This window comes from Rhizopus microsporus, assembly GCF_002708625.1.
Source record: "Rhizopus microsporus ATCC 52813 unplaced genomic scaffold scaffold_7, whole genome shotgun sequence".
In the NCBI taxonomy this organism is placed as follows: domain Eukaryota; kingdom Fungi; phylum Mucoromycota; class Mucoromycetes; order Mucorales; family Rhizopodaceae; genus Rhizopus; species Rhizopus microsporus.
Window position 1 is genome coordinate 936,489 of NW_019671922.1, and position 11,565 is coordinate 948,053.

Here is an 11,565-nt window from a genome sequence, read left to right on the forward strand (position 1 = left end):
TTTTTATTTTATTTTTATAAAAAAAAAAAGGGGGGGGGGGAAACAGAGGGCTTTTATACATAGAATCTGGATATAATGAAATTAGTAGTTGGCAGTCCTACAATGAAATACTATATCATCCCTTCACCATCCCCCTCCTTCTCTCATTTACATCGTTACCAAAATAGTCACGGTAGATCTTCATTTAATAATCCTATTTTTATCCTTCATTGGCACATCAATAAAAGACAGAATGACAGCTAAAAACGTGGATCATGTAAACTTTCTCATCATTGTTATCCACTGAATTCATTGTCTAGAGTAAACCGAGTTTCATCTTAGAATGACTGGACAATTTCCTTAGAAAACTCGTATATACATATATTCCATATTGACCGATCCCCCCTCTTTTAACCCAGCCATATAAAGGTAGACAGGTGTAAAGATGCTGAAAAGTATCATTTATTATACTTAATCATTTAAGCTTCATCATCAACAACTTGAGTTTCAAGACCTATAACATATAAACGTTAATCATTACTATTCTAAAGATATTTCAGCAAAACTTACCCTTGAAGGTGCTGACGGGAACGTAGCTAACATAGGAGAAGAGCTTTTCCTTAGCGTTTTCGTCATCGTTACGCTTACGAGCGATACGGACACGAATACGGTGGTTGATGTGCTTGACACCACGAGACCAGAGAGCCTTGTTTAAGGCGGGATCAAGACGGACATCCTTGGTACCCATGGCCTTTTGAGCGAAAGCCTTGACAGCCTTGACGGCAGCAGGAGTACGCTTTCTCAAAGATCTATAAATGTTGTTAATGGGGACAATTCGTATAAAAAGTTTAATGAGGTGCTCTACCTGCCAAAGACGTGCTTGTGCAAGTGGATGGTGTATTCACGAGTAACAACATCAGCGAGGGTAGAACGCTTGGGGGTCTTTTGATCCTTGGCCATCTGTTAAATCACGTAATGAATAAATGAAGGATGGATGGGATAGAGTTGACTTACTGTAACGAATGGATTAACAAAAAGGAAGGATTAATAGGATTCCTGCCATGTTGCCTTTTCTATAGTAAAAACTCATACTGAAATAAACAATGCTCGGAGCGGTGGTTGAAATAACCACCTCCCGGTCCGGAAATTAATGTGGATAAATTGGATGACAACCATGATGGGTATGACAAACGACCTGGTTGAAGCATATATATCATATCACGGCTCCCTTTAGATAAAATGGTAAGAAAGACAGAAAAAAAAAAGGGGGGGGGAGAAAGTTGACAGCAATAGCCATACAAGATTAAAAAGTGAAAATGCACATGTAAAAATAGACTCTGTAATCTATAAAACCAGGAATGCTCCCATAGAATAAAATATATGCTTATTTGTAACTGTGAGCATTCTTTAATGCCAACTATGCATCTAACCAAGCCTTTATCTTCTCCAGTAGCAATTAGTGAGAATGGATTGTATGTCAAATAGAAGAAAGCTTAACACGTTTTTATTCCCTCTCTAAATTGGGCAATTCATACAAGAGAGTACATTCTTTAGAACAATATTTATAAAGCATTTTATCTAAGCTACAGACAAAATATCAGCTTTATTGATAATAATGAAATTCATTACATTTCATTATTGTTTATCTGCATAAAATTCCTCTTTTTCTTTCTCTATATTTAGCTGTCAGATAGCTAATTTATCTCTCTTTTTTTTTTTTCCTTTGGAGTCTTTTTTTCAAAAGATCAATGTGTATATGTATACAAGAGGGAGAGTATAAAAAAACAGGGAGGCTAGAGAACGTATTTTGGGAGAAGGGCAAAGTAAACGACATCTATGCTTAATGTGTACATCTTTTTTTGGAAAATACCAAATTTAAGGGAGGAAAATAATAAAACCTAATTTGAACAGGAGAAGATAAAAAAAGAAGAAGCCAAAGCGAGCCTTTCTCTCTCTCTCTCTCTCTCTCTCTCTGCCTCTATTTTTCTCTATCTCTATTCCTACACGAGGTCATGCGTCCTATTTTATCGGAATCTCCTTTGATTTTTTCCTGCTCTCTCCTAAAAAAGAGAGAGAGAAAAGACATTTGCTAAAGCAATCAGAACGTGTATATATTAGCCTAAACATTCTTTTAGGGGAATGCAGTTTTCTACCAATAAATGTTATTTTGTTGCATAACAAAAAGGCACTTTTTTATCACTCTAGATATTAAAGTATTTTATATCTATTCTAGTTTAACAATTAAAATAAATCATGATTACTGCTCTATTTTCATACTTAATGCATGAATATAGGAGTATATATATGTCTTTAGTCACCCCCTTTTTATTAGAATACTACCCCTAATTCTTAAATTAGCAAGCTTTATTTATTACCAACCTCTACTGCTACCATATTTTTTGCAAATATACAAAACAAGAGCGAGAAGGATTTGCTGTAGAAAAAAAAAGCCTAAACTTTTATTCTCTCCCTCCCCTTCCCCTTGATTTTTTATATAGTCGATCAATCTATTGCCTTTTTTACTTATTAACTTGCTTCTAATATAAATAGGCTCTCTTTTTTATCATTATATCTTCTTCTTTCTTCTTTCTTTCCTTAAACCAAAAAAATTACTTTATTCATTATGAATAATCAATTACTAACCAACTACGACCAACACAGCACCTCATTAATGTCTGAAAAGTTACCTGGAATTGACAAGCTTCCAAAATTAGACGAAGCCGCAACACCTTCTCCACCTTCAACTTCATCTTTTATTGACACTAATACTGATACTAAAGAACAAAATATCTCGCCTTATTCAAACAATTTTTTACCTCCTCCTTCTAATGCTGGTTACACCTTCAACAGTATGCAGAACAGTCATCCACTTTACCATCAAAACATGTCACCTCCTCTCACCCCAGCTGTCTCTCCTTCATCTGTCTTGCTAGACTCAATGCAGTTTAAGCGTAAATTTTCTGTTGATGTAGGCCCTTTTGGATTCGGCACAAACATTTCACACCCATCCTCAATGCATGATCAAGACGCATTCCGCAGAAGTTCTTGTTCAGCCATGTCCATGGACGATTCCAATGGATACTCTGCTGCTGTCGCCGCTGCTGTCGTTGTCAACTCGCGCTGTCCTCCCAATGACTTTTTGATGAATAGCAACAGCAACGCAGTTCAACAATCCGCTTTTGACGATCGATCTGCCGATACGATGCAGTCCACTACAGCGAACAATACCACTCCAGCCAAGCGTCGAGGCTCCCGTGCTCACTTGAATGGCCCTACCACTCAGCACAAGCACGGATGCAAATATCCTTTCTGTACCTGGAGTTTCAAGCGATACGAACACCTTAAGCGTCATATGCTCATTCACACTGGAAAGCGACCTCATGTATGCCATTTCCCTGGATGTGGTAAAAGTTTCAGTCGATCTGATAACTTTCATGCTCACTACCGTACTCACACCAAGAAATTACAGCAACAGCAACAACACCATCAACAAAAGAACTCTGTAAAAAAGTCTTCTGTCTCTTCTGATGCTTCCACTGCAGCAGCTGCTGCCGTCGCTGCCACAGCTGCAGCTGTTGTTGCCTCTGTCGGTACACCTAATCCGAGCATCACAAGCGCTCCTCAAGTATTTGATGACCGTACTCAAGCCAATTATTTTGCAAAGCAACCATTTGATATGGGATACCCTGACATTTATGGTCACCACCATCATCATCACCATCATCATCGTCCAAGCTACTCTGCTGAGGTGAGTTCCTTACATACCTATACTTTTCTTTCTCGTTCTCACATGCCACAGGATAATGCTACTTATAGTCAAACATTACGCAATTTTAATCAGCCTGCTTTTGGTTTACACTCATCTCATGTCCCCTCCTTGCTCAACCATGAGGTTCATAACCAACCCTTCTTTGCTTCTGATGAGCATGATCGAAACAATCAATTTGGTTATCACATGGGCTCCATGGTAACCTCACCTAATGCTTCTACTGCTAACAATGGTAATGGCTACCGAGATCCCTATGGTTACCCTAGTTACTCTGTTGGCCCTGTGACCAATACTGTGCCTGCCACGACAATGTCTTCTTCTCCCGTAGCATCCAACATGCGCACTACAGGCGCTTCAACCAGTCGACGTGCATCCTCTTCTAGCAACCAACAAAAGACTCATATTTGTCCCGTCAACCAATGTCAACGCAGTTTCAAGCGATTAGAACATCTTAAACGTCATATGCGCATTCATACCCTCGAAAGACCATTTGCATGTACATTTCCCAACTGTCATAAAACATTTTCTCGATCGGACAATTTATCACAACATACGAAAACTCATCAAAAGACTGAAGATCGTCGTCGACGACAGCAACCATCACACGACTTTATGAACAAACAACAACAACAAAGCAATACCCAATCTACAAATGATAGCACTATGTTAAATAATATGGTTGGCATTTCTTGGCACTCTGCAAACACCGGTACTGTTGGCTGCTAAAATATATATATGTCAAGATCCAAAGAAGAAAAGAATACTTGGGGGTAGGATTAAAAAAAAAACCTGAAGGCCTCTTTCTTGTTATGTTTAAACCATATTTCATATATGACTCTATATTTTTTTTTTCTTCTTCCCCCTTTTATTTTTTTTTCTTTGGTATTATCCCCCCCTTTTTTTTATTATTTTTTGATGTATAGATTTCTCACTTTATGCTTTTTTTATATCCTCTCCCCATTTTTTTTCTCCCTTTTTTTATGAAGCATCCTCCTCTCTTCCCCTCCTCCTCAATGTTACAAAAAAAAAACACCAAAAAAAAACATAATTCAGTTTGCATTTTACTACTCTTTGCATATTAATCTCTATTTTGCATTTCTTTATGTTAAAACAACACATAATATGAACTCACTCTTTGTAAAGAGGAAATAGTAATGGTATTAATAAAAAGTTGTTGTCTAAAAAGTACGATATTCTTGTTCTTGTGGTATCGATTGTTCATTGACTAATAAAGCCTCTACTTCTTGTTCATCATCTGAACCTACATGGGTTGGTAATATATTTTCTACATATTTGGATGGTGGAATGGTAAAGCATTGAATACCCAAAAAGTCACAAAAGGCATCTATCACTGCTTTAGCTCTTATCAGATATCTCAGGATAGTAAAGATGGAGAGAACAACAAGTAGTTGATATTCAGGATAGTCACTAAGTAAATGATGTTGGATGCTTATTTCCCTATAAATAATATATGGCTTACATGTTGAGGTAACCAAGAAAACTAAATACCAATCCTATGCTCAGACTATAAAATATGCTTTTAAACTTGGGAAAAGCTGATTTCGTCAAATGAGCAAGGATGATATCAGATGCCATCTCTCCAAATAGGAATCCTACAAATATACTAAACAAGATAAAATGTTGATCGGCAAAGATCCTTGTGCCTTGTGATGTCAACCATAGATAGACAATGCCTGTGCATAAAATGAAGGGTCCAAACACTCGAATCAATTCTCGGCCGGGGTTCATTCCTTTCTTACGACTGGCTCTGATAATAGCAATCACACTATAAAACAGTCAATCGCTTTTCTTGTTCATAAAACCTGTACTACGTTACCTAACCGGTAATTGTGTTATAACAAAGAAGAATATCAAGCCATACACAAACACATCTGCAAAGCTTGTTTCAGAGGCTAAGAAAGCACTGGTCCACGAAAGACATGAAATTTCGGATACTGGTGTATGCCATGAGGCTGGACCTATATACAGGTAAAGACATGTAAATTCTTTCTTTCTGTGTATACTAAAATCACTATATACCATATAATCCAGACCAGATGAAGGCAAGGCAAGAAACAATAATCCCTTCCGTTGGTCCATTCACATAACCCAAATATAACACGCCCGTATAGTATTCCTCCGCAGTTGATAAATAAAATCCAGCAATAGTAAAGTACAACAGTAGAGCTGCTGGTACAGAATGACCCAAGCCAAGCGCGGCAGATTGTAAAAGAGAAACGTAGGTGCAGTTGATGGCATCACATCCATGATCAAACAATTCTCCCAAGGGCGAAGATGTGTTGGTACGACGAGCTTGACGACCATCGACATTATCAAAGGTGGAATAAAGCCAAAGTCCTAAAGCAAAACTGAAATATACCCAACTAGGACCTTCTGTGCCAAGGTCAGGTACAAAGATATAAGCAAGGATGACATTAAAGACCATGAAAAACAATCCAATAAGTGTGATCAGATTAGGTCTGTTGTAAAAATGTTAAATGTCATTCAAGGAGGGACAAAAGATAGACTTACGCTATCCAACGAGGAAATAAAGTAATAGCAAAGTCCCAATAAGGTCGTAATATGTATTTGGTGATGGGTGATTTATCTACAGCTGCATACTTGTATAATCTTAGGTTTTTTATCTGGGAATCCTGAAGATATTCGGTATAAGACTGTTTACAACAGTGAACCATTTTAACGAAAGAGAGAGAGAAAGAGAGAAAAACTTTTTTCTTGTGTTTGTCACTCAAAAAGGTACTGAACTGAATTTAAAATAAGTAGAAAAAACCTAAAATTTTACCGTATTCCCTCCTCTTTTTCTTTTGGTAGAAAAAAACTTGTAACAGAAAAGATTCTTTTTATTTTGAGCCAATGTTGATAATATAATCAATTGTAAAGTCTTTTTTTTTTCTTTTTCATAGTTACATGCATGAAGAAAGGATGGTGCTTGATGTGGAATTTATCATAAAGAGCATGGACAGCTTAACCAAGTCTTTTTACATCTCAAAGTAATCGTGTGTTTGAATAGTTTGTCTTTTTTCTCACAAGGATGGATATTTAACATCCTATTGAATAACTTGTCATTTATGTATATATTTCTTGTACTATTTTTTTAAGGATATAGGGATGCCCTATATTTCTCTCTTTTTCACCCGTTGTATGGAATAAGCATATAGATTCATAAAAATGCGACTGAAAGGAAAATAATATAAACTGTATAATTATGATGAATGCCACTTTTAATGCATTCCACACTTTCTTTACTAATTTGCAACGGAACAGAATACGACTTTAATAAGTAAAGCGTGCCACTCTGACCCAAAGAAAAGACATGTTGTACATAATTTCAGGTACAGATTTAAGGTTTAAAAGTGGCTGGTATCATTTAGTTTAAAGTCAGTTTATTTTCATTCATTATTTTTGTTCCACTATCAATTTTTTGTAACTTGGTTCTCGCTTTCCCTTTCCTTATTTTAACAGAGAATGAATTTAATCTAGTCTTATTTTTTAGTCTATTTTCGATATCTTTTCTTCTTCTTTTCTTTTATATCTATATATATACTCTCTATTCTTATGGAAAACACTATAAAAAGATCACCTACTACTACTATCAACTACACTGGTGGACCCATACCGGATATAGTCAAAAAGTGTTATGTACAGCAACAATTACCCGTTCGAAAGCAGAGTTTGGCTGCTTATTCTATCAGAAAAAGAAATTTTCGACCTTCAAGTATAACTAAAATGCCCCTTCATCCTCCTGGGAACTGGATACAAGAAGAGGATGAATTTGATTTTAAAGACAGACCACCTTCTACCGTAGTTTGTACTGAACCAGTCGATCCTTCACAGATTCTAGATGAAGAAGATAGCACAACCTATCTATCTACTAATTACAGCGAAGAAATGCTTATAGATGACGTCGATATGGACGATCAACAGCGAGAATGGCGTAAGGGTAAATAAGGAGATTCAAAACTGCTATCATCAGATATTGCATAATAACAGCTCTTTCTTTTTTTTAACCAAAAAAAAAAGCGAGTTTATCAAGTGATACAGTGACCATATTTCAGTTGAATGACATCCAAACCTCTTCCTTTTTACTAAAAATGCAACAGAAAAAGCAGGAACAGCAAAAGTCAATTGATGCATATTACAACAAATCAATACATAATGCTTTATTATCACAAGTCGCAAGTGAATTTTACAGAAGAATATCGCTCGCCACTCTAACAAGAGACAATATCGAATACCGAGATGCATTCAGTGGCAAGGAGGCGATCGTAAGACCATATAAAAGGAAATCTGTGTGTATCTTACTGATACCTTGTCTGTGTTAGAACTGTTTATTGTCTGTGCTTTGTATACAAGATCGTAAACAAGCTTTATCTATTGGACGCGCATTAGGAAGTCAACAGTTCTTTCATGATGTTAATTATGAACATCAGTTGCTAGATTGTGAACGTGAATTGTATGTGTTTCGCCATAAAAAAGATGATATATCCACAAAGGATGGTAAAGCATGAACCATCGATTCATTTATATATATCCTAACAACCTTGTCCCTTTAGAATCACAGATAATTGATCTTCCTCAAGGAGTATATACACCCTTCACCAACTGCTATTCTATTACCTGTACAACACAACATCCTTGTTACAGTTTCAGCTGTCCAAAAAGAAAGGTACCCTACAAATGATTTAAAAATATATCTTTATTGCAAATTTTAACTTTTTTTTTATTTGGGGAAAGGGTCTAAAGCGAAGTATGAGTCAGTCATCCGCTCATGAAAAGGTATATTCTTTATATATATACATCAACCTTTGCTCACACTTCATATACAGGAGGAAGAGACAAACAGTTTATGGATACACTCGGTACCTGGAAGCATTGTTGAAGCAACTTCATCACAAGAGATTAAGCGTCAAGAGAGTATTTATGAATTGATTTATACAGAAAGAAATTTTGTTAGAGATCTTCAGTACATTGATAATGCAAGTATATATATATATATATATACCATTAGACATGCGCTTATATGTTCTTCTTTTAGTTTTGGATAAAGCCACTGTTAACAAATGATATTATTGCAGAAGATCGGCGAGAAGCCTTTGTCGAGCAAGTGTTTTGGAATATAGCAGAGATTGAGTCTGTCAATTCAAAACTTTCAAAAGCATTAGATCAAAGACAAGCAGAGTCATATCTTGTATCAAGCATTGGAGATGTCATGTTACGACATATTTGTCATTTTATGCCATTTGTGAGCTACGGAGCACACCAAGTCATTGGCAAGTTCTATTTTGAGCTCGAAAAAAAGAGAAACCCACAATTCGCCCAATTCGTAGAGGTAATGATTGGGATATGTAAATCAGAGATGGAGAAATAATGGCATGCTCCATATAGGAAACTGAACGAAAGCCTCAATCACGTAGACTGGAATTGAATGGATATCTTACAAAGCCAACAACTCGACTGGGAAGATATAACCTTTTACTACGAGAAATTTTCAAAAGAACCCCAGATGATCATCCAGATAAAGAAGCAATACCACAAGTCATGGGCATCATCACTCAGTATTTAGTGCAAGTAAATGCAGAGACAGGAAGGAGGGAGAACTTGTTTAATCTCGAACAAATTCAAGAGAGATTATCGTTTAAATCACCTGCAGAGTATGCTGTAAGTGTTATAATTTGACCATGGCTGTATACTCATATGCGACTATATATAGGATCTACAATTACAAGACCCTGAAAGACAGCTTTTATTAAAGGGACGAATGAAAAGAAAAGGAAATACATCATCAGAATCAGCCGACCTTCAAGTATTTCTGTTTGACAATTATCTTGTCATTGCAAAAATCAAGCATATAGATCACCTGGAAGTGTACCGAGCCTTTAGAAAGGTAGCATTAAACTTGAATAGTGTAATATCTTGGTTGTATAACAGATTATTAGCCTATACCACTTGAATTGCTATCTGTACATATCACACCAAATAATAACCGACAAAAGCGTGCTAGCTCAATATTACCTTACAGCAAATCCCCAAACACATCTAATAATACCATACCTAAGCCTTCGACATCAGAGAACGGTCAAGCAACAAAATCAAATAATTTGTCAATTACCTTTACCCATCACGGTCGCAGAGGAGCTCCTCCTCTGACACTTTACGCTACCTCTGCCTCTAACCAACAGCTGTGGATAAAAGCAATAGCCGAACAGCAAGAGAAGCTAGAAAAGAAAAGATGCGTTTTTTCCATACTACCGATGATTAAAAATCACTTCACAACAGCCAATCGTGTAAATAACACAGTAACATTAGATTCAAGTAACAAGAAACTCTTGATCGGTACTGATCAAGGTGTCTATATCACCAATAAGGATTCAGAAACAAAAAAGCTTACCATTTCCCGCATCGTTCATCTCGAAAAGGTATCACAGATTGAAGTGATGCCCAATTCTCAACTGTTAGTCCTTGCTGATAAAACCCTATGGTCATTTCCTTTGGACATTCTATCACCCAACGCGGCGTCCCAGATGAAGCGCGGCAGGTCCGTCAGTCAAAACACTGCCTTTTTCCATGTCGGAGAGTGTTTATCAAAAACTCTAGTCTGTGTGGTCAAGTCAAATACACTTTCGGCTACTACGATTCGCGTACTGGAACCGGTTGTAGTAGATGAAGGTAAAAAGATAAAGTCTGGGTTTAGTATTAGAAGACTTGTCAGAGGTAATCCTGTTGGCTTGAAGCCTTACAAGGATCTGTATCTACCAAGTGAAGCCTCTTCCATCAATTTACTCAAGTCGAAAATGTGCATAGCGTCGCCAAAGGAAATAGGAGTCGTGGACATGAAGAACTTTGGTGTACAAGGTATATGCACAGGACCATTTGTTTATTCGCACGTCTCATCCTTTCTCTTTAGCTTTACTTGATCCAGAAGATGAAAATCTTTCTTTTGTATTTTCACGAGCTGATATTAAGCCAATCACGGTGTATAGAATTAAGTTTGCTGAATACTTGGTCTGTTATAATGGTAAAGCAAGAAAGAAAAAGAATAGCTTGAAGATGACTAACATTCATACACATTAGAATTTGCCTTCTTTGTAGATCAAAGAGGACGCTTTATTCCGTCAAGTGCGCGTATCGATTGGGAAGGCTCCCCTGATTCGTTTGCCTTGTCTTACCCCTATGTGCTAGCGTTTGAACCAGAATTTATTGAAGTTCGACATGTTCATACAGTAAGTAACAGCTACTAAGAATATGCTTAAAAGAGTAACACCACGTTTAGGGACATTTAGAGCAAATTATAAGGGGCAAGAATATTCGATGTACAAGTAGTAATACTCATAATTCTATCATCCAATGCGCAATGAATGACCCAGAGAACGAAGGATATCAAATTGTATATCAGCTGGAAAGAGTGGTCAAGACGTAAATTGTTAATTTTACCCCTCTCTCTAAAGTTCTTTACTAACTAATTTAATAAAGTGAACAACAATAGAAAGTAAATATAAGTGACTAATGAATCTTTTTCTTTTCTTTTCCTTAAACAAAATGTATGGTATTGACAGTAGTTGGTATAAGAAATTATGGAGTTTATGTAATATAGAGTTTGAAAGCAAGACCGATTTTATATGTAGTAGTAGTGGTAATTGACGTGTTTGATGAAATAATCATTATAATAACTCGAGTATAATCTTACAGTAGAGCATAGATTCTGCTTTACATTCCTCTATCGCATCTGATAAGAATAACTTATAATAACAACTATAGTAGCTACTAGTATAACAATAATATAAGCATATTTTTTTTTT

The 11,565-nt window shown here is 36.4% G+C and overlaps 5 protein-coding genes across 5 annotated transcripts; 3 read left to right on the plus strand and 2 right to left on the minus strand.

Annotated features, from left to right (window-relative positions):
- Window positions 1-27: 27 nt before the first annotated feature.
- RHIMIDRAFT_291717 (uncharacterized protein) lies at window positions 28-1,215 on the minus strand. The gene is made up of 4 exons (XM_023613834.1): window positions 994-1,215; window positions 845-939; window positions 550-788; window positions 28-493 (listed from the first exon to the last, which is right to left on the minus strand). The coding sequence occupies exons 2-4, from the start codon at window positions 937-939 to the stop codon at window positions 459-461; spliced, it is 369 nt and encodes a 122-aa protein (XP_023466918.1). The 5' UTR covers window positions 994-1,215; the 3' UTR covers window positions 28-458.
- A 2,074-nt stretch (window positions 1,216-3,289) lies between these two features.
- Window positions 3,290-3,454, plus strand: RHIMIDRAFT_186110 (uncharacterized protein; the record flags this gene model as incomplete). The annotated part of the gene is made up of 1 exon (XM_023605864.1): window positions 3,290-3,454. A coding segment is annotated over one exon (165 nt), but the record flags the coding sequence as incomplete, so codon positions are not given.
- Window positions 3,455-4,102: 648 nt separating this feature from the next.
- On the plus strand, window positions 4,103-4,318 carry RHIMIDRAFT_185825 (uncharacterized protein; the record flags this gene model as incomplete). The annotated part of the gene is made up of 1 exon (XM_023605859.1): window positions 4,103-4,318. A coding segment is annotated over one exon (216 nt), but the record flags the coding sequence as incomplete, so codon positions are not given.
- A 608-nt stretch (window positions 4,319-4,926) lies between these two features.
- RHIMIDRAFT_237230 (Choline/ethanolaminephosphotransferase) lies at window positions 4,927-6,444 on the minus strand (the record flags this gene model as incomplete). Its single annotated transcript, XM_023608722.1, has 5 exons — window positions 4,927-5,176; window positions 5,229-5,534; window positions 5,586-5,727; window positions 5,789-6,228; window positions 6,281-6,444. 5 exons carry the CDS (start codon window positions 6,442-6,444, stop codon window positions 4,927-4,929), a joined length of 1,302 nt encoding a protein of 433 aa, XP_023466921.1.
- A 735-nt stretch (window positions 6,445-7,179) lies between these two features.
- On the plus strand, window positions 7,180-11,443 carry RHIMIDRAFT_281685 (uncharacterized protein). Its single transcript, XM_023613013.1, has 13 exons — window positions 7,180-7,709; window positions 7,790-8,034; window positions 8,092-8,266; window positions 8,323-8,435; window positions 8,504-8,545; window positions 8,596-8,745; window positions 8,805-9,098; window positions 9,155-9,427; window positions 9,480-9,653; window positions 9,706-10,621; window positions 10,674-10,784; window positions 10,841-10,989; window positions 11,040-11,443. Exons 1-13 carry the CDS (start codon window positions 7,325-7,327, stop codon window positions 11,184-11,186), a joined length of 3,174 nt encoding a protein of 1,057 aa, XP_023466922.1. The 5' UTR covers window positions 7,180-7,324; the 3' UTR covers window positions 11,187-11,443.
- Window positions 11,444-11,565: the final 122 nt, after the last annotated feature.

What these genes read in the sequence shown, in the direction of transcription:
- RHIMIDRAFT_291717 (XM_023613834.1), bottom strand. Translation starts at nt 939, where the DNA reads ATGGCCAAGGATCAAAAGACCCCCAAGCGTTCTACCCTCGCTGATGTT. An exon ending in CACAAGCACGTCTTTGGCAG is followed by an intron (nt 789 to 844) that starts GTAGAGCACCTC and finishes CAACATTTATAG; the next exon opens with ATCTTTGAGAAAGCGTACTC. An exon ending in TCCCGTCAGCACCTTCAAGG is followed by an intron (nt 494 to 549) that starts GTAAGTTTTGCT and finishes TATATGTTATAG; the next exon opens with GTCTTGAAACTCAAGTTGTT.
- RHIMIDRAFT_281685 (XM_023613013.1), top strand. Translation starts at nt 7,325, where the DNA reads ATGGAAAACACTATAAAAAGATCACCTACTACTACTATCAACTACACT. An exon ending in TCAGTGGCAAGGAGGCGATC is followed by an intron (nt 8,035 to 8,091) that starts GTAAGACCATAT and finishes TGTCTGTGTTAG; the next exon opens with AACTGTTTATTGTCTGTGCT. An exon ending in ATACTTGGTCTGTTATAATG is followed by an intron (nt 10,785 to 10,840) that starts GTAAAGCAAGAA and finishes CATACACATTAG; the next exon opens with AATTTGCCTTCTTTGTAGAT.